At 47.5% G+C, this 27,799-nt stretch overlaps 1 protein-coding gene across 1 annotated transcript in view; it reads right to left on the bottom strand.

Moving 5' to 3' along the window:
• SYT13 (synaptotagmin 13) overlaps window positions 1-23,137 on the bottom strand; it is a 43,859-nt gene extending 20,722 nt beyond the window's left edge. The window contains exon 1 of the mRNA XM_047775920.1: window positions 22,863-23,137. Within this exon, the coding sequence (XP_047631876.1) occupies window positions 22,863-23,045 (183 nt within the window). The 5' untranslated portion in view covers window positions 23,046-23,137. The remainder of the gene's footprint in view (window positions 1-22,862) is intronic.
• Window positions 23,138-27,799: the final 4,662 nt, after the last annotated feature.

Here is a 27,799-nt window from a genome sequence, read left to right as displayed (position 1 = left end):
GGGCTCTAATCCTGGTAATTCTGCATACTAACATGTGTGTAAGAGTTTGAAATATAGCTTGGTAGTCAGAGTTCAAGGTCTAAAACCAGACCACTTGGTTGGAATCCAGACTTAGCCAATTACTTGCTGTGTGATCTCAGGTCTGATTAATTAACCTCTCTCTGCCCCTTCTGTCACTTCATCTGTAAAATGGGGATGAGAACAATAGCACCTCCCTCCCGAGGTTAGGCTGAGGAGGAGAAAAGACTACTGGGTGTAGCGCTCTTAGCACAGAGCTGACGCGGCCAGTCCTTGGCAAATGCTGGCAATACTTGTTTGACCCCAGCATCTATGCAAAGTGGATTCATGCATTGTGGCCAGTCCATCAACTCTTTTTTTATTCATTAGTGATGAGCCAAGTAAGTCTTACAACGAAGCAAGACAGGTCCCATTCCTGATAGATGGTTTCAGAAGCTCTGGTCTAGGTGAAGCTTCTCACACCAGAGCTGCTGGGACAGGTGTTTCTACAATGGTGCCCAGGTGCCTCACCTGGCGGTGTTCACACCTTTGTGTCTTCCTGTGCCCCTGAGGGCTGGACCTTGTGAGTTGTTTATGATGAGTAAATTTTGCAAACAGGATGGCTGTCTTTTCTGATATTTGGTTACAAAAAGTCTGATTCCATCTCACCTGAGCTTGCTGGTGAAACAAAAATGCTCATTGCTACCCTATAGGGAGGCCTGGGTGGCAAAGAACCAAGGGATGCCTGAGGAGCTACATCCTGCACCAGGATGGCAGCCTGTGGGAGACCCTGAGCCAGAGGACCAGCTCTGCCAGGACCAGAGTCTCAACCCTCAGAAACTGAGCTAGTGAGTGTTGCTATTTAAAACCGCAAAGTTTTGAGGTCATTTGTTATGCAGCACTGGATAACTAATACATCTATCTATTCATGAGAATTATCCAAGAAAGTGTAAGAATTACGGATATAGCCGCACCTCCCTTTGGATGGCTAAAATGAAAAAGAATGACAACGCTAAGTGTTGGCAAGGATAGGAAACAATAGGAATGCTCACACATTGTGGGAGGAAGGGAAAATCGTCAGCCACTTTGGACAACTGGCAATTCCTTTTTTTTTTCCTTTTTGGTCCTCAGCCATGGCATAAGGAAATTCCCAGCCCAGGGATCAAATCTGAGCTGGAGCTGCAACCTACACCACAGCTGCAGCAATGCCAGATCCTTAACCCACTGTGGCAGGCCAGGGATCAAACCAGCACCTCCACAAACACAAGCTGGATCACTAACCCACTATAACACAGTGGGAATGCCCTCTTTTTTAAAAAATTGAAGTATAGGGTTTTGTTTTTTGTTTTTTGTCTTTTGTCTTTTTAGGGTCACATCCATGGCACATGGAGGTTCCCAGGCTAGGGGTCTAATCAGAAATGTTGCTGCCAGCCTATGCCACAGCCATGCCAGATCCAAGACACATCTTTGACCTACACCACAGCTCACAGCAGTGCCAGATCCTTAACCTACTAAGCGAGGCCAGGGATCAAACCTGTAAACTCATGGTTCCTAGTCGGATTCATTTCTGCTGCACCATGACGGGAACTCCACAATTGAAGTCTAGTTGATTTACAATGTCTTAGTTTCTGGTGCACAGCAAAGGGATTCAGTTATTTATATCTAGAGATATAGACCTATCGATATGTATTCTTTTTCATATTCTTTTCCATCATGGTTTATTACAGGATATTGAATATAGTTCCCTGTGCTATACAGTAGGCCTTGTCATTTGTCCATCTGCTATATAATTGTTTGCCTCTGCTGATCCCAAACTCACTGCCTGTCCTCTTTTCTAAGCATAAGTTTATTTTCTATGCCCGTGAGTCTGTTTCTGTTTTGTAAATAAGTTCATTTGCATCATATTTTAGACCTTGTTAATAAATGATATCATGTAGTATTTCTCTTTCTCTTTCTAAGTTACGTCACTTAGTATAATGATCTCTAGGTCCATCCATATTGCTGCAAATGACATTTCATTCTTTTTATGGCTGAGTAATATTCCACTGTGTATGTATATATATCCACTCATTTAGGTTGCTTCCATGTCTTGGCTATTGTAAATAACAACTGGTAGTTTCTTCAAAGTTAAACATGTAACTACCCTATAAACCAGTAATTCCACTCCTAGGTATTTTTCCAAAGAAGATGAAAATATATGCTGACAAAAGATTTATACCTGAATACTGATAGTAACTTTACTCATACTTGCCAAAAACAGAAAGCACCCCAAGTGTCCACCAACAGGAGAACAGGGAGGTAACTTACGGCATATTCTTACAATGGAGTACTCCTCAAAAGTAAGAAATGAATTAGGAGTACACTCAAAATAGGGGAAAAATCGCAAAAAAACATGGTGAGCAAAAGAAGGCATAATATGAAAGCATCTATACTGGGTGATTCCATTTATATCCGTTGTTCTCAACTCAGGGGACATTTGCAATGTCTGGAGACATTGTTGGTTGTCACAACTTGGAGGGGAGGCTGTTACCAAGTAGAGGCCAGAATGCTGCCAGCCATCATCCTACAAAGGGCGATTCCCTACAATAATGAATTATTCAACCCCAAATGTAAATAGTGCCAGGGCTGTTTCTCAGGGTCGTTCTTCATCTACATCAGTGAAGTTCTAGAACAGGTGAAGCTAACCAATGGTGATAGAAATCAGAATAGTAGTCGCTTCTGGGAGAACTGAGTGTTAAGAGGCAAGATGGAAGTATGGGTTACAGCATAGGGGATAGATATTTGTCAAAATTGACCAAACTATTGATTTAGGATATACTTCATTGTATATCAACTATACCTCAATGAAAATTTAGATAGTGATACACACACACACACACACACACACACACACACACACACACCCTCGTGGAGAAGCAGGACTCTTTATCCCTATTGTTGGACAATGTGCAATGAGTCAAGCTAGAAGTTAAGTGAGAAAAACAGTCATTTTGCCTCCAGGCAAGGACCAGCTCCTAGAGCTTAGTCTGTGTGAATGGCTCTCTGTCCAAGTTTTCCTTCCAAACACACAGACAACTCCCCTAAAGAGAATTTGGGGTGTAGTTGTAGAAGATCTTAACCAACTCAAAGGTTTGTTGTCCTCTGTTCATTCTCTCTATAGAGCATCCTCACTCATACCGACAGCTGGTTGAACCTTCATGGCTAGCAGGCCACCTGTTAAGGGTCTTGTATTAGTCAGGGAAGGCTACTTGCTGTGTAACAAACAATCCCCAACCTCAGTGGTTGAACACAATAAATTTAAACACACTGATTTCTCTAGTCTTAAAGAATCTTCTAGCTCTTCTCCAAACACAGAGTCCTCCCAGCCTCTTTGATTTTCTGGTTCTGTCCACATGTGACTTGCACTGTTTAGATATGAGCTCACTGAATCCTCAGTGAAGACCTGCTATGATCAATCCCAGTTTACAGATGAGGATGCATAGTCAGCTAGTAAGTGGTAGAAGAAAGATTCAAACCCAGGCTAGCTCCCTCCAGAGCCCTCTGTTTATCGGCTCTGCTGGGCTTCCAGCCCTTTACCACCACCTCATATTTCTAGCATCCTTTATTTTTGTTCCACTTAGACTGATGCCCGAGCCACTGTCTGCCCACCTCCCCAATTATTCTGCCCCTCCATGCCCTTTAGTCAGAGGAACAGGGTTGAGGCACTGGTTGCCACACTTTGATGTGTAGAAATTTCACCTGGGGAAATGTAAAATTCAGATTTCCAAGTGCCTCCCCTACCTTGACTCAGAGGTCTGTCTTAGGTGGATCCTAGAGCATCTTCATGTCTAAGAAACTCCCCAGGGTAACTGATGCAGGTGGTCCCTGAGGCTCACCTGGAAATGCTATGATTTGGGGGCAGTCCCAGAACTCCAGGCAGGGTAGGTGGAGAAATGTCCTTTGGTGTGGTGAGCTGCTCACAGCAATGACCTCCCTCTCAGTCAAGTCCCCTTGGCTCCCCACAAACAGTTATTTGTCTGATTAATGTCCAGCTCCTGGGGAGATGCTGGTACCAGGAGCTCTACTTCTCGGCTGCTTATGGGCAAATCTACAAGGTCAGGTCATGGGGGGAGGGCATATTTCAAGCTGCAAAGTTGAAATTCACTTTGAAGAAGCAGCTTGTCTTCCGGTCCAGGCACCACGCAGTGTTTCCATGGTAACCCAGCCACTGCACATCTTTTGTTATCCCTTCCAATACCTCCTCTTCTGTTTATTACTTGGCTGTGCCCCTAATCCCTTCTCCAATCCCCTTCCCTTGAGATGCATCTCCTGCTAGTCTCTCTCCCCTCCATAGTTATTTTAAATTCTAAAAGACCAGTTTGTGGTTGACCCGGCACACTCCCTGCCCCCTAGCTGGCATCTAATGCAACAGACTAGGAGGTTTATTAGTAGGTTAGCTTTGCCAGCTAGGCTACCTGTCAGCCAGGTAAGTGCACCTCACCCATACCAGCAGGAAAGCGCCACAGCCGAAAATAGCTAGCTCCAATGCAAACCCTTTCTCTGCTGGTGGTGATCCATTCAATCATTTGTTTAACATTTATTAAATCTCCAGATGCTTATCAGCTTCAGGAACAACACTATCCTATCATTTCTCTCGTGGAGTGGGCATTTCCAGTGGGGTAGGGAGCAAGAAACCAGCAGAGGCAAAAAAGCAAACTCAGGAACAGATCCTATCAAGATAGGGACATGTAGTAATGAGATGAGTGGAAGGGAAAGCTGTGTCCACTGAGGATTTGAGGGTCAGGAAAGGTTTCTTGAGCTAAAATCTGGGGGAAGGGAAAATCATAGCTAGCATTAATCATGTGTCAGATACAAACGTGAGCAATTTACACACAAGGCTGTATTTCAACCTCATGGACTCATGACGGAGGCGTTACTGTTACCCTCTTTTACATGGGGGACGCTGAGGCACAGAGAATTTAAGTCTAAAGTCGCATAGTTAATTAGATGCTGGTGACTGTGGAGCCTGCAGGCTTTACATCTTGGCCATGAGTTTCCCTGCGTGGGAGAGACGCAATGGTCTGTTATCCTTCTGAGGTCTTGGATGGATAGTTCTCAGAAGCCTGCAGGGGCTGGGGGAAGATGTCCCACTTCCTCCCTCCTACCCTAGCCATCCATGAATAGATTCCATCAATCATTGTTTGACATTGAGAACCTTTTATGTGATGGAGGCCATGGCAGACACTGGCTCCTGCCCTCACACACACTGTGCGGGGAGGAGTGGGCAGTGGAGGGATCAGTACACTAATAATACATTAGTATAATAATACTGGTGTAATGATGGTGAACAGCAAAATATGGGACAGAGTATGTAGGAGCACATGAAACTTCCCCTGAGGAGGGCGCATGGTGGAATGTGGGAGAGTGGGAGGAGAATTTCATGAAGATTCAGAGATTCTGACTTTTGGTTGGTGTTCCCTGCCCTGAAGCCCTGGCAGCAGTTGTAGCAGGCGGAGAAGTGGGAGAAGGGCTTGCTGGGCCAAGGTGGCAGCATGAAAGTCTGCAGTGCGTTCAGAGAACAGTGGGTACCATCAAAGCTGAAAGCCCTGTGAGAAGAGGCGGGACAATGAGAGTTGCCATTATCCCAACTCTTCTGGAGGACACAGAATTCAAAAACAAATTTTCAGCATAACAATTCCATGAGGCTGACAGCCACACAATGGCAAGATCCTGCCTAGAGAGCCTTGGAGGTGGTGCCTGCGTTGACTCGGTCAGGCCCACCACAATGCCTGAAAGGGCACCATGGCCGCCACCTCTCAACCACTTCCTCTGTACCAGACGCCCTGCAAAGCGCAGCAGACTTGACCGTGTGTATCTATCTAATCCTCACATAACCCTATAGATAGTGCCTACGGCTTTCTCTTTTCCATTCTCTAATATTAATTAATAAAAATAATTTCATTCTTTTCTCTGCTCTGCAAAGGAGGAAATTGAGGCTCAGAGACATAGAAACCTGTCCAGGATCCCACAGGTAATGCAAGATAGCTCCAGGCTTGGACCATGCATCCACCCCAAAGCTGGTGCTGCTAAATGACACTGTGTGACACGGTTCCTTGGGGACTAGGTCTCTGGATACCAAGCATAAAGGGGTAAAAATGGAAATGTCCAGATCATTGCTTTTGATTTGCTGGCAGATGCCGCATCATTAAGTTGATGACTCCATGCCCCTCCTCCACCCGGTTGTGTGGCTCTTAAAATGACCTGCTTGGGTATCTGGGCATCAGCTTTCTTATGGCTCTCAGCTCCGAATCTGGGTTTGATATTCCTTGAGTGGAAAAAGTGTTTCCCTTGTGACCTGAGCCAAGACCATGCCAAGACTATGTAACAACCTCATCAACACGCCTCAGAAGTACAGTTTCAAAGGTAGGATGTTTCGAAAAGGTCACGAAAACTCCCCTGGCAGGTAAACTGGGATTTAAACACAGCCTTCCCCCTCCATCCACCCACCCATCCTTCCTTATCCTCCCATCTTCAGCCACCACAGTGTGGCTGATGGCAATGTGTTTTGTCTCTGAGCCAAGTCCCTCAGCCAGTCTTCAACTTTTAAAATTCTACTGCTCCCTCCACTGTATTGGCTGACTGGAGACTTTAAAGTTCTTCTTTCAACTGAGCCCATGTGTAGGAGCAGGATCTCAGCCCAGCATCACCATTAACTTTGATAACATGGGAACATTGGTCTTGGTGGCCTTATGCAATAACGTCCATTTGGATACTTTAGATTTTTTTCTCTGTTTCTGACTTGTGGACGCTATGTTCTTCATGTAAGACAGTCATTTTGGTATTAAACATTGAAATGTCTGGTTATGTACCATTTTCCTTGACAATGAATTCAAGATCTTGTTCCAGAAGTGTTAGAGAATTTTTTGATTCTATGATGCTCGAATAATTGATGAAACCATTGTCGAAGGCAACAATTTCCAACCTTGTTATTATACCAATGTATTACAAATGATAACTAGAGTACTGAAATTTGATAATTTTTTTATCCATTTAAAAAATGGATTAGAGCACATTCAAGGTTTTTCTTATAACAATACCTCTTTCATACATTTGCATTCTGATAAGATTTTCTGAGTGGGAGAGGAAGGAGGTGAATTCTGCAGAATCTGTCGAGTCTGAATAGCACCCATCAAAGGTGATGCAGCTCAGAAAAGAAGTGCGGAGAACCACTAATTGAAGACTTCCACTTGTAGGCAGACACTTGGAAAGCACATCCATTTCTAACCCAGTGGGTGTAAGAAACAGTCAAGTTGTTCAGTGAGGCTTCAAAACAGGATGGTAATTGTTTACTAGATTATCCTTATATTTAGCTTTTAAGCCAAAACCCCCCAATTAATCAATCCTCAGATTTCTGCCCAAACAGAAATCAGTACACACACTTGTTGCCTGCTAACTATGCAGTCACCCACCCACGTACCGTGGAAGAAAGATGAATAATTCTGCGCCCTCAGCAACTGGTGCAGAGGGCGCCAGTTTACCATCCAGTGGTGGAGGTGAGCTATGCCATAAATGGGAAACATGAAGTGTGATGCTACAACTTTCCTACCGGCTGCTGATGGCAGACATGACTAATCAATCCAAGCATTCTTGCCTGCCAGGATCAGACACAGTCCGCTCAGCTCAGAGCTGCAGGGAGCCACTCCAATTAGTAAGAACTGATAGGCAAAATGAAAGCCATTGACTCTTCTTGATGCATATTTATAAAAAGATAAATAAGAAGGTAGAATTAAAAGGCTGAAGGTCTCAACTTACATGCTCTGGAAGACCCAACAAGAATGTCCTCAAAATCAGTGAGATCAGAGAAGGCTTCCTGGAGGAGGGGCTTCAACCCAACCAAGGAATGGTGAGGCCAGGCTGTGAAAGTTCTAGAATGCCTGAGACTTCTCCCAGGAAGTGGAATTGACAGTGTTTGGGGTGGAGTGATGTGTAGGGAGAGGGAGGCATCCAAGGGAACCGCATCAGGGAAAAGTACTCCTGTCCACTCTTACCCCTCAGGTCTTCTTTTCCAGAGAACATAAGCCCTGAGCATCAGTGCACATCTATAGCCACACAAGGTTTGGGCAATAGATTGGTTCTTCCATGTGACTTCCATGCGTTGTCAGCAAGGAGATTTCAAGGGACTGCCACTAAGGGGCCTCTGCTAATATTCTCCTCCTAGCTGTCACTTTGGCAGACTCGAACTAGTGAGGAGTATCCATAGATGCAGCTGTTCCTTCTTTTAAATGGGATCCAAATCTATTGGATTTCCCTCTGCATCACATGGGCCAACATTCAAGCCATCTACACCATGTTGTCACAAAACATGATTTGACCATGGAAGGTCTAGAAATATCAAAATATTTGGCTCCAAGTTACTATAAATGTTAAAAATTTCCCTCAGCTCACTTCAAACTTTTCAAAATGAGAATAGCTGCCTCAAACCTTCTGACCCACAGGTGTGTCTGTTTGGCAAGCATGTATTAAAAACAGCGTACTAGATGCTGGATCGAACGAGAAAACGAAAGTGGTTTCTAAACAATCAAGCCTTGTGCAAACCGAGGGCTTTATCACATGGCCTGACCTTTGCCAGTTTCTAAACACACTCTCTGACTGGCTGGCTCTCCCTTTATTATTATTGATTATTAGGGTTTATAATCATAACTAGCGGTTGTGGCAGGAGCAGATGGCACCTTCAAAGTGGATCATTGACAGGAGTTTCATAAAGCAGATGTTTACAACCGTGTGGAGGGTTAAGGAAACGAACATATAATGGGAACTAGCCTGGGGCCAGGAGGAGCTGAGCACTGTTCACACTCCTAGACCTGGCCTTCTGGGACCAGGGCGTGGGGGATGGAAACGGGGTGGGGTTTGGGTGGCAGGGGGGGGGGAGGAGGAGGGGAGGAGGATGTGGAGAGTGGTTCTGGATGCAACGGAACGATTTCCAGTTCAGAACTCATAGTCTGGGCGCCCTCCTACCCGGATTAGCTGATGGACTCCTCACAGAAATCCAGGGACAATGACTCAGTTAACCGATGGACACACTGAGGCACAGACAAGTTAAGTCGCTACTAGCCCACTGTCACATAGGACGTTGCCTGGCTCTCAGGCCCAGACAACTGGAAACACACCACTGGTGTCGACCCTACTTTCCAGACTCTAAGCCACTGGGACAGCTAGGCTTGCAGCTCATGGGAGCAAGTGTCCTGCCTGATCCTCCTGTGGCCTTCAGACGTTACAGATTTAAGGTGCTCCTTCTTTATTTAGAGTCTCGTGTTTTCCTAAAATAAAGAATTCCAGAAACAACACATGGCATGTGACTGCTGACTTAACCAGCTGCTGACTCACCTGGTCTTCATAGAAAAGGGGCTTCCAGATCCATGGATGTGGACAGCCGAGGAAATCACTTTAAATCCATTCATTATTCATTCTAACTCTGTGCCCTTGTCCCATCCCCTACCTGCCTCGTGAGGGAAAGAAAGGATGCTTCTGGCACCTTTGACCCTGGTGAGCGTATTGCCCTCAGGGCATCCACGGCTGCACCCCTTTCTTCCAGCTGTGGACTGAGCCCCCCACAGCTGCTCTTTCAACCCCAAGGAACCTTCAGACCCGTAGAGCCCTCTACTCTCTGTCCCCTATCCTCACTTGGCTACGTTCCCAATTCCATTCCAAGGTCTATTATTTCAACAACGCCCTTTTAAAGTCTAAAGACCTCCCTCGCCTCCCCACCCTGGTCCTGATGCCACGTGAGGAAACCCCAGCATTGGATGAGCCCTGCCACACTGTGATGCCTACATCCACCAGGCCTGTACCACGGGAGAGTCATTCGACAAGGGAGGGTGGGTCCATGATAAATTCATGGTCGCCAACCTCAACCTCAGTCCTGCCCAGAAATCCTACTGTTTCCCCAACTCCTCCCTCAAGCCCACATGTTGGAATTTCTCTATACCCTCTGATTTCCTTCATAGAAAAAAAAGGAATCCAAGAGAATGGAAGCCCTTAATGTCCTGCTAACAGACACGTCCATCTGCCCTTCTTCCCTGGACAGATGATGTGGCCAGTCCCTGTCTGGTGACACTGCAAGAGGCATCTACCTCTCTCCCTCACTCCAGGACCAGCCCCTCCATCTAAGCCTGTGTCCCATGCCCACATGCGGGAGCCTCTCCCTACTATTTTTTTTTTTTGTCTTTTGTCTGTTGTTGTTGTTGTTGTTGTTGCTATTTCTTGGGCAGCTCCCGTGGCATATGGAGGTTCCCAGGCTAGGGGTCCAATCGGAGCTGTAGCCACTGGTCTACGCCAGAGCCACAGCAACGCGGGATCCAAGCCGCGTCTGCAACCTACACCACAGCTCACGGCAACGCCGGATCGTTAACCCACTGAGCAAGGGCAGGGACCGAACCCGCAACCTCATGGTTCCTAGTCGGATTTGTTAACCACTGCGCCACGACGGGAACTCCTCTCCCTACTATTTTTGATCTCTCCCCCTCTTTTTGGAATGTCCATCCTTCTCTTTCAACTGGCTTCTTCTCATTGGCTTTTAACTGTGTTCAGTATTCCTTTGACTTCTTGTCCCCTGCTTATGGCCCTGGCCCCCTCCTTCCCTATGCAGCCAGGCATCTCAAAAGAATTGCCTGTTCTTGGTGCTGCCGTCATCTCTCACTTTCTACCCATTTTACAACCCTTTCCCAAAGGCCCCCTCAGCCCAGTGTTGGTCTCCAAGGTCACTGATGACCTTCGATTCCTTTTTTTTTTTTTTTTTTTAAGTCGCTCTTGCGGTATGTGAAAGCTCCTGGGCTAAGGGTCCAATCAGAGCTGCAGCTGCCAGCCAACACCACATCCACAGCAAAGCCAGATTCAAGCCGCATCTGTGACCTATGCTGCAGCTTGCAACAATGCCGGACCCTTAACCCACTGAGCAAGGCCAGGGATTGAACCCACATCCTCATGGATACTATGTAGGGTTCTTAACTTTTGGACCTGCAACAGGAACTCCTGATCTTCACCTCCTATGGGTTTTTTCAGTCTCATCTTAGTTGACTTTTCAGTGATTCCCTTCTTCTTAAAATGTTTTTCTCTTGTTATTATTATTATTATTTTGATATCACATTCTCCAGGTTTTTCCTCCTTCCTCTCTGGCCACCCCTCCTTGTCCCCTCAGGACTCGCTCTTATGTCCCCTTCCCTCTCCTTCTGCTTTCTTCCCAGGCGGTCTCAGCCATGCTCGTTGCTGTGGTTTCAACTCACCAATACACATCACTTCTTTCTGTGCCTTCTGCCTCTACCCAATTTGACCCTCTTTCAGTCCCTCCTAAGTGATATTTTTTTCTTTCCACAGGGCCTTTGCACATGCCCTATGCCTGGAAGACTTCAATCCCTCATCCCCAAGACCATTACTTAGTAAATGGCAGTACCTGTATGCCACAGGGGTGTGCAAGGCAGTCCATTTGGAGTATGGCAAGAAAACGAAATAATTTCATTTCAGAATTTTTTTTCTCTTCAGGGCTGCACCTTCAGCATGTGGAAGTTCCCAGGCTAAGGGTTGAGTCCAGGCTGCACCTGCTGGCCTACACCATAGCCACAGCAATGCCAGATCTGAGCTGCATCCTTGGATCCTTAACCCACTGAGTGAGGCCAGAGATCGCATCCGAATCCTCATGGGACTAGTCAGATTCTTAACCCACTGAACCACAATGGGAACTTCGTTTCATAATAATGTTTACATTATGGTTTGAAACGGTCCATTTTTGTGCATTTTAAAAAAGTATGGACATGATGTATTAGTAGAACAATCCGTATATATAACATAACTATACACATACTTTGCAAAGAATTAAATATATATGTAGGAGGGGTACATGCTCAAAATGTTTTTCCCGAAAGGAGTCTCCGAGAAAGTCAGAGCACGAGCTTGAGTTACCACTTCCGTGAGAACTCTCCCCTCGCTCACCGCACCTAATACGATTAGATTTATATTCATCAGTAGGACTGTGAAATGATCTCTATACCCCTAGAACATGGACTGCAGGAGGTCAGGGGTGTCGTATGCCCAGTCACTTTGGTGTCCCTAGTGCTAACTCAGGGTCATGCACATAATAGGCGATCAAGACATGTTTTTTGAGGGAATGGATATCCTAGAAGTGTACTGTTCACGCCCCCTTCCCATCCTAAGAGAAGGCTTTCATTTTTCCCATTTGGAATACATTGAATGAACTCTCTCTTTCCTCCGCAATGAACATATGGAGAAGTCATTGCTTTGGTAAAGGATAAATAGGAAAAAGATTCAGGAGTTCCCGTCATGGTGCAGCGGAAATGAATTCGACTAGGAACCATGAGGTTGAGGGTTTGATCTCTGGCCTTGCTCAGTGGGTTAAGGATCCGGTGTTACCGTGAGCTGTGGCGTAAGTCACAGATGTGGCTCGGATCTGGTGTCGCTGTGGCTCTGGTGTAGGCCGGCGGCTACAGCTCCGATTGGACCCCTAGCCTGGGAACCTCCATGTGCCACCGGTGTGGCCCTGAAAAGACAAAAGACAAAAAATAAATAAATAAGATAAAACCTTAAAAAAAAAGAAAGAAAAAGATTCAGAGATACATAAAATAAACTCAGAAGTTTCCTGGTGGCCTAGAGGTTAAAGATTCGGCATTGTCACTGCTATAGCTTGGGTTTGATCCCTAGCCTGGGAACGTCCACATGCCGTGTGCACAGGGAAAAAAAAAAAAATATATATATATATATATATATATATACATATATGCATATATGTATATATATGTAAATATATATGTATACACACACACACATACTAATTTTGAAATTTCTGGGTGCTTTCAAAGGTGTTATCTCATTTAGTCTTTACTATTACCATGGAGAATCTTGTTATTATCGTCTCTGTCATGTTGATGAGGAAAGTAGGACTCAGAACGGTCAAGGTCATTTAGGTGGAAAATCGTGGAAGCTGAATTCAAATTCAATTTTGGGGTCTGAGTCTAGTTTGCTTCCTGTTATATCTTAGCAGTTGGATCAGGAAGTGAATATTTCATTCAAAGAGGCAGTTTCCTCTTTTGAGTGGTCTCCAAAAACGAGACTGTTCTTACCTAAAACTAATTCCAGTGGGTATCCGAAATCAAAGCAAGTCTCTCGTGTAGTGGTTACCAGCCCCATATCTAAGCTCTAGTTCATTCCTTTCTGTCCATTGTCTCTGAGAGTTTTGCAATGAGGCTGTTGCACAATGAATGACAGTCTCATTGCTACTTAAAGGATGTATCCCACTTCGTGGTAAGAGATGGGCTATTATTAAGTGACACATTTGAAGGGAATATGCCAAAAAGCCCTGAGACCATGCCAATATTTTCCTCTGGACTTTCATCTCTCAATGGATCATCACTGCCTCCACTGTGTGTCTCTCTGGTAGCCTTGCCTTTTCTTTTCTTTCTTTCTTTCTTCCTTCCTTCCTTCCTTCCCTCCTTCACTAGCTCTCTTCTTTCTTTCTTCCTTCCTTTCTTTTTCTTTCTTTCTTTCTTTCTTTCTTTCTTTCTTTCTTTCTTTCTTTCTTTCTTTCTTTCTTTCTTTCTTTCTTTCTTTCTTTCTTTCCTTCTTCCTTCCTTCCTTTCTTTCTTTAGGACCCCACTTTGGCTTATGGAAGTTCCCAGGCTAGGAGTCAAATCAAAGCTTCAGCTGGCAGCCTACACCACAGCCACAGCATCACCGGATCTGAGCTGTGTCTGCAAGCTACGCCACAGCTCATGGCAAAGCCGGATCCTTAACCCACTGAGCAAGGCTAGGGATCGAACCTGCATCCTCATGGACTTTACATCAAGTTCTTAACTTGCTGAGCCACAGTGGGAACTCCCTGCCCCTTCTTTGTGAAGAGACTGAGCTGGAAATAAAAACACATTCTAAGATGCTTGGGGGTTGGGGGTATCTGAACCATGGAATGAACTCAGAGCTCACTGAAGTTTTTCTAGGCTTTCTTCTGCAACTGTTTCTAATGAGTCTTCTAACTGCCCAACTAAACTGCACTTCCCCAAATTCCCTCCATCTTCAGACACAGTCCTCTCCAAAGCATCAACTTGAGAAGCAAGGTCTTCACTGTCCTGCATCAGTAACTTGCATCCCTCTCCTCAGGCCATTCTTAGCAGCAAGTCCAAAACTGTGTAGTTGATGGTTTTCCAAGTAAAACATGGTCTCCCAGGGTATTTACTCATTGGCCTTTGCAGCAGGAGGTTTTTTAAACTCTCTCCAATATCAGCCAAATGAAAGGAGGCTTGAAGGGAGGGAAATCAAGAAGACGTGAAGCCACCATGGCCTCTAGGCCTGTTCTGATTCCTTGCTGCCTCCCCAAAGGTGAGCCCAGAGGTTCTTCTGCAAGCTCAGCACCTTGCCCTCCATCCTAGGCTTGTGGTTTTTATTTTGGCTGCAAGCAGAGGCAGCAGCCCCATGACTCTCCTCCTCCCCATTCATCTATCCATCCATCCAATGACTCATGCAGTCATTCAACATTTCTTCTCACTTCTCTTGCTCTCTGCCAAACCTGCTCAGTTTTTCTATGAAGGAAAAGTCCGTCTTGACTTAATGAGTGGAGGGCGGGGAGGAGTCCATGGATTACGTCAAAGTACCCCAGGGTCTCTGTCAAATGGACTAAGACTCAATTTCACAGAACTCCCCCCCCCCCGATGCTCTTCCTCTTTTCTCTTATTCATATATGCATATGTATAGATTCGCAGCCATATATTCACCTATGCAACCACCCCTCTTATTTGACTCGAATCTGTTCATGACAACACACGGGCTAGTGCATTTCAGAGAGTAGTCACTTGTCTTCTATTATTTTAAATGAGAAAAATTATAATGCAGTCCCAGACCACCCCAAGTCTCAATCAGTTCCCAAAATATCCCTGTATGTCACTGTAGCACTTTTAAACACCATGCAAAACTCTCCCAGGAATGTTTTCTAATACGAATCAATTAAAACACCCCTTGGTTAATTAGCACTTAAGGAATCCTCAGTGGGAAGGTTTGGGTGTGTGCAACGAAGTGACACCGTGAGGGTTCAAGGCTCCTCCTCTTGGCATCACACTGGCCTAGAGATGCCAACAAGGGAGAGTGAAGTTGAAACGTAGGAAACACCACTTCGACTGGACCTGGGTTTTTAAAGCCCCCAGGAAACTGGGTGAAGCAGATTGTCACCCAGGAGGGGATGAAGCTGGGGGCAAAAGTGTGAGGAAGGTGACAGTGATAACACGAAACATACTTAAAGGACATAGTAGCAGGTGCAAATTTGCTGGCGGAAGAGAAGAGCCAGGACTGCCACACACGCCACTCCTCTTGAGAGACCCAAGAGCTATGAAACGTTTTTATGGGTGTGCCCGTATGGATTCCCTGTAATGGGCATTCAATACAAGGAGGAAATGTTTGTTAAAAACCTGCCAGATACTGATGAATATTTTTTGTCTTCTTTTTAGGGCTGCACCTGCAGCATATGGGTGAGGGGTTGAATCGGAGCTGCAGTTACCACCCCACAGCAACTCAGGATCCAAGCCTCATCTGTGACCTACACCACAGATCATGGCAATGGCAGATCCTTAACCCACTGAACGAGGCCATATCCTCGTGGATACTAGTCAGTTTGTAACCCACTGAGCCACAATGGAAACTCCTGATGAATATTTTCTAAATGAGAGTTTGCTTTTTTTAATGAAAAGTCTAGAAAATACCACTAGATAGATAACACTTCAGACCCTTTTGGATAGCTAGAATAAAACACTAAAACAACAACAGAAAAGTAAAAGAACAACTGCTGGCAAGGATGTGAGGAAATTGGAATGCTCAGACCTTGCTGGTGGGAACATAAATGGTGCCACCTTTGTGGGAAGCCATTTGGAGGCTCCTCAAAAAGTAAAACAGAATTAGCATAGGACCCAGCAATTCCATTCCTAAAGATACGCTTGAAAGCACTGAAAACAGGTACGCAAACAAATACCTGTACAGGAACGTACGTCGCAGCACTATTCCAACAACGGAAAGGTAGACTCAACCCAAATGTCCATCCACCCATGAATGGATAAAAAAAGTGAGGCATATACATATAATGGGCTATTATTCATCCACAAAAAGGAATAAAGTACAGATACATGCTGCAACATAGATGAACCTTGAAAAGACTGTTAAGTGAAAGAACCCAGACTCAAAAGGTCACATATTTTGAAATTCTAAATATATGAAATGTCCAGAATAGGTGAATCCATAAAGATAGAAAACAAATTGTGGTTCCCAAGGACTGGAGGTGGAGAGAGGAGCTGAGAGTCTGCCCAATGTGGATAGAGTTTTCTTCAAGGGGGATTAAAAACTCGAACTAGAACTAGACGGAGGTAGTGATTGTCCACCAGTGTGAATGTACAAAAAGCCGGTGGTTTTTACACTTTAAAGTACTTAATTTTATGTGAGTTTCACCTCTATATTTTAAAAAAGCTTTGAAAAAAAATCGTAACCTTCACATTGTCAGTGCACAGATCAGTGCCCCTCGTGTAGGTGTTAAGGAATGTTTGCTACACGAATAAACAAATGAACAGATGAACTTGCCCCTGGTCCTCGATGCCCTGCTTGCCCAGGCTCCTCCCCACCTCCCCAGGTTCATCCTACACTGGGCGCCCCTTCTCTCTGTGCCCCAGACATACCAACGTTTCCCTGGGCCCCCCTGAGTGCTGGGCTGCCTCCTGTCCCAGGACCTTTGCATGGCCTCTTTCCTGTCTGAAGCCCCTCAAACCATGGCCCTGGCTAACTTTCCCTCAACTCAGCTTGGCCATCAATCTCTCCAGGAAAGCCTATCACCTGAGTTACCTGGGTCACCTGAGTCCCTTCCAGCTTGCACTCTCAGAGCACCAGAACTTTCTCTTTAGGTCACTTGCCATCATCACACATTTCTATGTCTTTGTGCTCTTCTGCCACCTCTGGTCTCCTCCATCACAATGTACGTTTCACGAGGGCTGAGAAAGGGTCACTGTGTCATTGACGGGGCGGTTCCTGCCTCCCCATCCCCAACACAGAACCTGGCGCAGCTCTGTGCTCAACAAACAACTGGGGGAGGGAGAGAGGTGGGAGAAGCAACACGTCTTTCTTTCTCCTCTGATCTCCTTTAGAAAACCATCAACTCGTCATTTCTTAACCAGTTGGTTATGGGGGTCCTTTGTGTGCAGGTGTGCTGATTCAGACATGCGCACACACAAAATCCCTTCTTTCTTAAAGCCTGTCTCTGTGAAGTTAGTCTCTTATGAAGCAGGGTTTCCCAGTATTTGTTAGCAGAAATAAGCTCCAGAGGCACTGAATGCAATGACACCACGGATAAAGTGAGAGATGAACTCTTACTGGTTTGGGCAGGATTGTAGGTCAAACAGCACGGACAGCACAGGGATTGTCTACACCATATTTTGATTTCTCCCACTTGTCTCCGACTTGGGGGTCAGTCACTGTAGAGCTTGTCTCCTCTTCTTTGTCTTCTAGGTCTGCTGCACCCCCATCCTGCTGAACTCTCCCCTTCCTTCTGCCTTCACTTTAAGCCCCTCTGGTTTCTTTCTCTCTCTCTTTTTTTTTGGGGGGGAGGGGGTGCTGTGCTCATGGCATATGAAATTTCCCAGGCCTGGGATCGAAGCCACACCACAGCAGCGACCCAAGCTGCTGCAGTGACAACACCAGATCCTTAACCTGCTGCACCACAAGGGAAATCCAAGCCCTTCTGATTTCTCATTCAGGTGCTCCTTCCATTGTGATCTGATGGCCTCTCTATTCCTCCTGCACCCCACGTACTTGGCGGAAACTTGGGCCAGTATCTGAAAATCTAAAAAGGTCAAAGATGTAGGACCATTTTCTGCTGGAATTAACAAAAGGTGCGGGTGAACCACCCATCGCCTGAGAAGAGCCTTGCACCTGAATTATCTACATGTGGTACCAGAGGAGAAACTAGAAAGGGAAGAAGATGTGACAGATCTAGGATCTGCCACTGGGAAGGGATGGGTGCGCACAGACCAAAGGTCCCCATTATGTTTCAAAGGACCTAGTATCTCCAGTGGGTATGTGCTCATCTCCCTGAAATAATATATGCTAATTTCTTGATGCAAAATTCATACTGTCCTCCTGTTGCTAAGCGACCAACCCAAACATGTTTACTGTGTAAATTTCTCTGGAGGGTCCCTGTCTGCACCCAATGCTTGCTTGAAATGTGATGGATGCAAGAGGCGCTGAAAACATCCGAAGCTTTGGACAAGTTTTTCTGAAGCTGACCTGCGAAGATGCATATATTATAGACAATTTCATGCCCTATCCGGAAACACAGTGGCTCAAGTAAAATTTTGATGAGTTTTTCTGCTAATCTCCAGCCTAATGGACAAAAGTGTGGGCTCTGGAGCCAGATTTCCAAAATGTGATTCCCAGCTCTGCCGCTGGGTAAATTATTTCAGCGTTCTGTGTTTTACTTTTCCCATGTGTAAGGCAGAAATAATAATCATGCATATTTCATAGGGCCATTGTGAGGATACAATTAATATGGTTAAAGAGCTTAATAGCACCTGGCGCACATAAAGAACTCAATAAACGTTAGCTATACTATCTCTGTTATTTATTACTCTGTGGAAATGGATCTATTCTTTGTTTATATGAAGAGGAGAGTTTATCAGCCAGGAGATCAGCTGAGAAATCAATTCTTTAAAAGGACTGAGCATCCAAGGAGGTCAGACCTTAGAGCAGCCCAGAGTCAGATCAGCTCCAGGAATGGCGCTGATCATGTTGACTTCCTGTGATCACGAAAGTACAGAGGAGACCGCAGCAGAGCAGCCGATGAGACCTGGAGAAAGTTCTACTTTGAGCTGAAGGCGAGGAGACCCTTCTAAGGGTTTCCCAGGGCCTCCCCCCTCCCCGTACCTCCCCTGCCATGGAAGCACTGCAACATGCTTCGTGGCAACGGCTGACTTCATTGTCTGCCTTCCCACTTCCAAAGAAGAGCAGATGCCTGCCTTTTACTGCTGTATCCCCTTGTCCTTTAGGTTAACCAAAAGGAGGGCTTCCTCCGAAAGGACCCAAAACTGTGGTGAGTGGCAGCCTGTGCAGAAAGCATGAAAAGGATAATTTGGGGGAAGGAATCAGTGGGTCTGGCTGCCTCTCATTAATAGATTCAGCAGCAGTGAAGCGAAGATGACCCCCCTCCCACACACACACACCCCCTATTCTGCCTCTGCGCTGTCTGCTTACTCAAGGGCCCAATTGTCCCTGCATAAGAACCAAGCTTCAAAGCTGGGCTGACAACAGGGAGGGAGGTCCCAGATGATGCTGCCAGGTCACAAGGGCAGCGTGGTGAGACTGAATGTCTCGCTTCCCCCAAAGGACCGCGTGCACGGGGGAGCGGGGGCGGGGGGGACGCTGCAGAGGACGGCAGGATGAAGGGTCCACAGTGTGCATGCAGTTCGGAAAAGCCAAGAAGGATTATGAACCGATGACAGCTGGAGGGATCAGGGGCGATGGATGAGTGAGGACTTGCACCCTTTCCCACCTCCCACTCAGCAGAGATGCCTGTGGGTACGTCCTCAGAATGTTTGAAAAAGCAGCAGAAAGAAAACAGAGGATGACAGCAGCACATCTAATAAAATCAGTTGGGGGATTGGCTATACTTGTGCTTCTTCATTCATTCATTAAATAATAGGATCTAGGGGGAGATTTAATAAGTACCATAATTTAGAATTAGAGACGAGCATAGATGCTATCGTGAGGCATCTGTAACAGCCATGCAATGCTCTGAAACTGCCTGTGATTTCCCTTGGGGCCAAAGTCATCGATACTGTTAATATTCCTGTGGGGTGTAGTATATATCCCCACCTACAGAGAAATGCTAAGTTTCGGGTAGAGGGTCGTGAAAATAAAGATATCCTTTCTTTCCTCTCCAAGACCACAAATCCCTTAAATATTACCTGCAGACCCCTTGGGGTCTGTGGGCCTCGGGTTAAGAACCTCCAGGGAAAAACTCCAAAGCCCTTTTCAAAATCACTACAAGCTTCAACGTCAGCCGACCACTCATGGCCAGAAATCAGATTCCCAGGCATGGCCTGCGCATCCAGGAGTCTTTCCAGCAACCACAACCAGCGACTTCCAGAGTCATGGACAGTCACTCTGTGTCCCACAGACGTGCCGGTTCTCAGTAGCTACAGGAACCTAGAACCCTCTTGCCGAGCCCCCGTGCCCTCTCTGTTTAAGGAACATCTTCAGAGCGCCTTCCGTTCCGGACTCTCCTCCTCTTTGTCAACACGTGCCACGCCCATCATCCTGTGGCCACCTGCCACCGCCAACACCGCCTCCTTTACTTGAGTTGAAACGTCGATGGTATTGTCTTCTCTCTGTGGACTTTATCTGGGTCAGTGGCTGAAGCAGTCTGAGCACAACAGCAGTCATGCCAACATTGTGAGATCTCGGCTTTGTCACCTTCACGCCTATAGATTCCACCCCAGGTGCCCAAATCCTTGTCACTGAGGGACTCAAGTGAGGGATGTAAATGGGTCTCCCTTATCAACAAACGTCTACTGTGCCCCTACTGCACCAACCCTGGGTTGCAAAGGCATGGTATATGCACCCGCACTTGAAGGAATATCTCAGACAATAATTGCCAACAGCTGGACACTGGGATGCCTTTATTGGTCACCTATTTCCTATTGGGCACCTGCTAGGTTTCAGACACTGAGTAGGTCCTGGGAATAAACATTGTGCAAGTAAGCAGATATAAAAGTCACATCCAACTGTCATAAGTGCTACAGAAAGAATTGGGAAGGAATGGTTTAGAGAAGGCAGTGGGGGAGGGGGGCTTTGTTACATGTGACCTGAGACAAAATCCTCCCCAAGGAGGTGAAATTCAAGCAGGAAAAAGCCCAAAGAATGAGAGGGGATCATCTGTGAAAAGCCAGAGGAAATGGGAGGCACTGGTGTCTTTAAGCAGCATCAAAAATCCAGGGAAGCTGAGACAGCCCATGAAACCGGCAACTGGCACGAGCTGGGCGGCAGAGGTAAACACCTGCCACATAAGGAAAGTGAGAGTGGAGTGGAATAGCCAACATCATGGACTCCAACACCAGACCTACTCGGCTAGAATCCAGCTCTAAAACTTCTCGAGCTGTGTGGCCTTGGCCAGGTCACTCACCCTCTCTGAGCTTGAGCTTCTTCATCTTTCAGTTGGGCTCATCATATATGTTCTTCAACTGAGTTGCTAAACACATTCCGTGCAAAGCGCAGAGTATGCGGTGCGCTAAGGTTTGCTGTGATTTATTCCAAAGAAGCTGGGGAGGATTTTAAGTCAGGGAGAGGCCAGATCTAGTTTGTCTTTAACAGATTATTGGCCCCTGTGTGGGCGACCGGTCATCAATAAGACAAAGAGTTGGAAATGATCCCGGAGGTCATTTACCCAAACATCTTCCCCAGTGGTTTTCCCCGGGAAGAGGAAGGGACTGTGCCTGAAGAGCCACTGCTGTGAAAGGCTGAAGAATGACTGTCCCTTAAGTATGCCGGGTGGGAGAGGAGGTTGAGCGGCAGCAGGCCCAGAATTCTGGAAAACGGCTCATCCAACATCCCTCCTCCCCCACCCATGCCCACCCTTGGGGAGCCCACTACTCCCATTCCAGATGGTTCTGGGTCCCACATCCCGCTGCCCAGCTGGCTCCCGTTCCTGCCAGTGTCAATGTCACTCTTCTCGGATTGTAATGTCTCAAGGGCAGCAACCATCTCCTTTCACTCGCACTGTTCAGTGACTGACACAGGCCCCAAGCAACTGGGTCTCGGAGCTTTTGAATGATGAATTGGCAAATGGAAGGTGGGATCACTGCGCCGTGCTGCTTCTCCTGGAATCAGGAGCTCTGTAAGGAACCCAGAGGGCCTTGGGAAGTCATTAAGTCACCCCCTGCCCCCGGGGCCAGCCTTCCTCCATCAGTCTCTCCAGGCTCCTCCTCCCAGGTCTCCAGAGGTCGTTTGGCACTGGCCACCTTGGGGACGTGTCCTGGAGTTCACAGTCTATGGAGGGCGGTCCTTCCAAACCTCTCCCAGACCCTTTCTACGGCGCTTTGCAATGGGGACAAACTAATGCACGGAATAAAAACCTTCCTGTCTCCAGGGGCATCTCCAGACAGCAACCCCCTCAGGCTGGCTGGAGCTGCTGGCTGCTGGAAGGGGTGGGGGGTGGGGGGTCCTGCAGGCCCCTCCGTCTGCACCTGCCTCTCCAGCCCCCAGGCATGCGCAGCCCCACTGCCCCCTCCCCAGCCCCGACAGCGGCCAACCTCTCTGGGTGTGGGTGGCTTTTCCCCTCAGCTCTGTCAGTGCGCTCCCTGCACCAGCCCACAATGGCCCCCTTTTTTCCCTCCCAGAGCCCCCTTCGTCTTCTCCCCAATTCTCCATCATTCCTCTCATCTCCCCTCAACTTCACCAGCCCTCTCCCAGCCCCTTCGGAGCCTCCCTGCCTCATTACTCCTCCCAGCCCCCCTCAATCCCCCTCCCAGCCCCATTCCCAACCAGATCCCCTTTCCCGTTCCCTCCCATGCCCGCCCCTCTAGCGCTCACCGTCCGCATTCCTCTCCCGCTCCCCCCCGCCCCCCCCACCTCCCCAACCTTCGTTATTCCCCCCACCCCTCCCCCACCCCCAGGCCTTCAGGACCCCTCAGCCATCAGGGAGCACGTTGGCCGTCCCCACTCCCCGCCGTGCCTGTCGCGCAAGGAAGAAGGCCGACGGACCGTTCCCTCCCACCCACTTCCCCGCCGCCGCCGCCCGGGAGACCCACCTGGCCCGACTCGGCCCGGCCCGGCCCGGCCGGGGGGGAGGCCGAGGCGCCGCCTGCGCTCACCTGTTGGGCGGACCCGAGCACGCCGGGCCTCGCCTTCTCCGGATCGGGGTCCTGGTCCCGCTGCAGCACCCCCTTCTTGGGGTGCATGTGCCGGCACAGGCAGGTGACCCCGCACAGCGCGAGAATGCTGGTGGCCGTCCCCAGCGTGGCGCCCAGCGCGATCACCGGCACCGACAGCACCATGGTGGCCGCTCCGCGCGCGGGGCTCGGTCCCGCCGCTGTGCACCTCCCCGGCCTGGGATCCGGGCGAGCCAGCCGCTCTCCCGCCGCCGGAGAGGCGGGGATGGAAGACGGCTCGAGGACGTCAGAGCAGGAGGCTGGACCCGGAGCCGGCTGGTAGGTCCGCACTGGGCACCGCGTCAAGCAGCATCCCTCCCCGCCAGCCACGTGACCAGACACCCCGCCACCCCCACCCCCACCCCGGAGACGGAGCTGTTCAGGTGGAAGGAACCTGAGGGTCGCCTCGGGCCATTCGTCGCGCTTTACGTAGGAGGACATTTGGGTCCCGGGAGGGCAGGATCTCGCTGAGGTCACACTGTACGTTAGAGGGCAAACCCGGGCTCAAACCCAGGCCTGTCGCTCTATCCGTGTAGGTTTCATTTTACCGGATAGCTAACGCTTTGTTCACTCTCTCTGGCCAAGCGGGCTGGAAAGCACCGTCCTCCAGGAGCCCTTTCAAACACACAGAGCTGGAGCTTACCCATCTCCCCATCTTGCCCGGTATTTGCTACCAGGGAGAGGGGCAGGCGACCAGGGAGAGGGAACTGATGCGGATGGAGTCTGGGGTTGAGACTGTGCAGCGTCCTGGCAGAGGAGGAGCAGTGGTGATACTATTCCCATCTGCACCTCCTTCAGCCTTGACTCGGTAGTCTACCTTTACTACCTAATTCGATTGGCAGGCATTCTCAGCTCCATTTACAGCTGAGGAAGCTCCAAAGTTCAGAAGGGATGTGGGGCAGCCAGAAAAATCCAGTCATCCTGAACCCAAACTCAGGTTTGCAAGACTCCAAGTCTACATGCTACCCTTAAGGAAAGGACTTATCTTAGAAGGATAAAGAGTGTCCAATGCAGCAGCTAGGAGTCTGCACTTTATTTATTTATTTATTTATTTTTGGCTTTTTAGAGCTGCACCCAAGGCACATGAAATTCCCCAGCGAGGGGCTGAATCAAAGCTGAAGCTGCTGGCCTATGCCACAGCCACGGCAATGTGGGATCCGAGCCACATCTGCGACCTACACCACAGCTCATTGCAACGCTGGATCCTTAACCCACTGAGTAAGGCCAAGGATTGAACCAGTCCTCAGGGACACTAGTTGGGTTTGTTACCGCTGAGCCGCGATGGGAACTCCCTAGCACTTTGATTCAGAGAGGGAGGAAGTAAAAGAAGTGTGCTTAGAGTGAGGGGAAATTCAAATTGCAGGCATGAAGAGGATGTCTTAGATGCTCACACAGGGATTTCCAGTGTCTTCCATTACGCAGGGTGTTTAATTTAATTCAGCAAGCATTTGCTGTGAGTTGGCTGTAGTCTAGGCATGCTGGTCATGTGTGAGAAAGAGCGGAGGTGATTCCCTTCAAGACAGGGCTTTCGCCATCCCATGAAGCTGATGACTCCCAAATGTATGATTATTCCAGCCAGACCTTTCCTGCTGAGCTCCGGACGTGAGCATCCCCTGCTGCCTCCCAGTGTTTGTTACCTACTCATACGAAATAAACAACCCGTGACTTCATAGCTTAGAAAAATTCCTTTGTGGCTTTGCATTTGGTTTGTGAGTGGACTGGGCTCGGCTGGGAGGTTTTTCCTGCTCAACATGGTATCTTCTGAGACTATAGTCAGCTGGGCTGGAACATCCAAGATGGCATACCCCATGGCAAGCAGTGGGTACTGGCCGCTGCTCAGACCACGACTGGGCTGTGTGTACTGAGCACGTGGGTTCCTCCATGTGGCTGGAGCGTCTCACAGTATGGCAGCCAGGTCCCAAGAAGAAGGAAGCAGAAGCTGCCAGTTCTCTTAAGGCCTGGCTTCAGCATCTTAGAACATCTCTTCTTTGGCTAAAGCAAGAGCCCCCCTCTAATCCTTTCCCTACAGGGCATCCAAAAGGATGTTTCTGAAATGCAAAGCTGATCCTATCACTCATGTGTATAAAAGCTTTCAAACCCAGCCGTAAACCCAGGACACTTCAGAAATGCAAACCAAAACCACTATGAGGTACCACCTTATACTGGCCAGAATGGCCATCATCAAAAAATCTACAAACAGTAAGTGCTGGAGAGGGTGTGGAGAAAAAGGAACCCTATTACACTGTTGGCGGGATTGTAATTTGGTGCAACCACTGTGGAAAACAGTATGGAAATTCCTCAAAAAACTAAAAGTAGAACTACCATTTGATCCAGAGATCCCACTCCTGGGCATCTATCCGGAGAAAACCATGACTCGCAAGGACACATGTACTCTGATGTTCATTGCAGCGCTATTTGCAATAGCCAAGACATGGAAACAACCTAAATGTCCATTGACAGAGGAGTGGATCAAGAAGATGTGGTACATATACACAGTGGAATATTACTCAGCCATTAAAAGGAACAAAATACCGGCGTTTTTAGCAACATGGATGGACCTAGAAATTATCACACTAAGTGAAGTCAGTCAGACAATGAGGTATCAGCATCAAATGCTATCATTTACATGTGGAATCTGAAAAAAATGACACAATGAACTTCTTTGCAGGAACAGATACTGACTCATAGACTTTGAAAAACTTACGGTTTCCAAAGGAGACAGTTCGGGGAGTAGGGGGATGAGCTGGGGTTGTGGGATGGACATGCTATAAAATTGGATTGTGATGATCATTGTACAACTATAAATGTAATAGATTCATTGGGTAATAAAAAATAAATAAAATAAGTAAACCCAGGAGACTTCAGTTGAATCCAAAGTCCTTTATGATGCAATCCCTGCCCCCAACACACTTCCCAAAATGCCCTTGAGCCCCAGATACTCCCAGGGACATGGGATTCATTCAGCAAATGAATATCTTTAGATCCCCCATCCTATCACCCATGGGTGCATACAGCAGTCTCTTAATAATTGCTGAAAAGATGAATGGTTCACATCATCATCTCATGCAGGACTTCCAGCTCCTGGAGATGAGTCCCGTTTGCAAAATGTGCTCCATTTGATTAAACTGACTCTTCCGCAAGTACTAATTTTGTGCCTGCTGTATGCCAGGCACACTTTCCTACTGAATGTCATTTGCTGCCAACTGTGGAGCCCAAGGGCCTCATTCCCAATGGTAGACTTAGCATTCTCTCTCCTAGGAGCTTCCCTGGCAGGTTTCTTGGCTCCCGGGCCTGGCATTGCAAAATGTTCTGGGGGAATAAGAGATTTAATTAAGGCTGTCACTCCAGATTTCCCCTGCCTGAGCTGCTCCCTTGGGAGACCCTCAATGCCACCTAACAAGATCTGGGGTGGGGGGTGAGGGGAAGGATGAAGAACACTTGATATCAGGCATTTTCTGATGGCGATCAGACATCTGTCATGTGGTCCACTGTTACTATGGTTACTGAGATGTTAGCAGCTACAGTGACCTTCATTTTTAGCAGGAAGAGGGACGCCAGCCCAAGAAGAAGAGCTTGCCTTTCTCATCTTTTATATCCAGTGAACCCATGGCAGAGCTAGAATAGACCTCGGGAGATGTGAAACCCAGTTAAGTCATTAAGACTCTGGGTCACCTTGACTACAAACGCAAAAAAGCTGTGACTTTTGCTTCTTGGATACTGATATCCAGGCAGCAGCCTTTAGTGTCAACTCTCTAAGAAAAGGCATTAGTGGAATCTTTTGAAAAATGAGACCACCTCTGTTGAGAAAGGCAGTTGACAGAGTCGGCTGAGTGGAACATTGAGACACTCTGAGGATGAGACTTGCAAATAATGGGAATGCTGCCAAGGGGAGATGGAGTGGGATGCTTGGGGGAGCTTCTGGAAGGCTGGGGAATAGATCTCTGAAGGTTCCCCAGCCTCTTGATGAAAAGCCACCATTGTCATTTGGATGTGGCTATGTTACTTGTCGTTTAACTATTCTGAGTAACCCCTTTGAATTTCTAAGGCATTAAAATGCTTTTACCTGGGGGGAAGGATTTCAACTATAGGAGATATTGTTAGTTTGCCAACCTTTATGGTGTCTGCCCATAGCGCCAGGAAGGAGGGAGGACACAAGCAGAACAACCGAATTTTGACATCAGAAGATTCTCGAAGATCAGAATGCGGAATCCTTTCATTTTACCGAGAGGGAACTCGGGGCCCAGGAAGATTGTGGTTGGCCCAAGGGTAGAAGGAGTTAATGGCAGATCTGGCAGGATATTTTCGGTGAGGGTAGATTAGGTTCTGCTGCAGAAACAAATAACTTCAAACCTCAGGGGTTAACTCAATAATAATAATAATAATAATAATAATATATAAAGTATATATAATGTATTACATATATATATGTAAGTGTGTATATATCTATTTGTGTGTGTGTGTGTGTGTGTGTATAACGTGTATGTACATATTTTTTTTCCGTGCTTGCAGCTTGTGGAAATTCCCAGGCCAGGGCTGAAACTCGTGCCCACAGCAGTGATCTGGGCCCCTGCAGTAACAATGCCAGATCCTTAACCCTCTGTGCCACAATAAAAGTATATCTTTCTTGGAACTCCCATTGTGGCTCAGTGGTTGATGAATCTGACTAGCATCCATGAGGACGCAGGTTCGATCCCTGGCCTCGCTCAGTGGGTTAAGGATCTGGCATTGCAGTGAGCTGTGGTGTAGGTCACAGACACAGCTCAGATCCTTCATTGCTGTAGCTGTGGTGTAGGCCGGCAGCTACAGCTCTGATTGGACCCCTAGCCCGGGAACCTCCAAATGCTGCTGGTGTGGCCCTAAAAAGCAGAAGGAAAAAAAAA

Source organism: Phacochoerus africanus, chromosome 4 (genome assembly GCF_016906955.1).
Source record: "Phacochoerus africanus isolate WHEZ1 chromosome 4, ROS_Pafr_v1, whole genome shotgun sequence".
Classification (NCBI taxonomy): Eukaryota; Metazoa; Chordata; class Mammalia; order Artiodactyla; family Suidae; genus Phacochoerus; species Phacochoerus africanus.
Note: the sequence above shows the minus strand (reverse complement) of the source record. Positions and strands in the feature narration are given on the sequence as shown.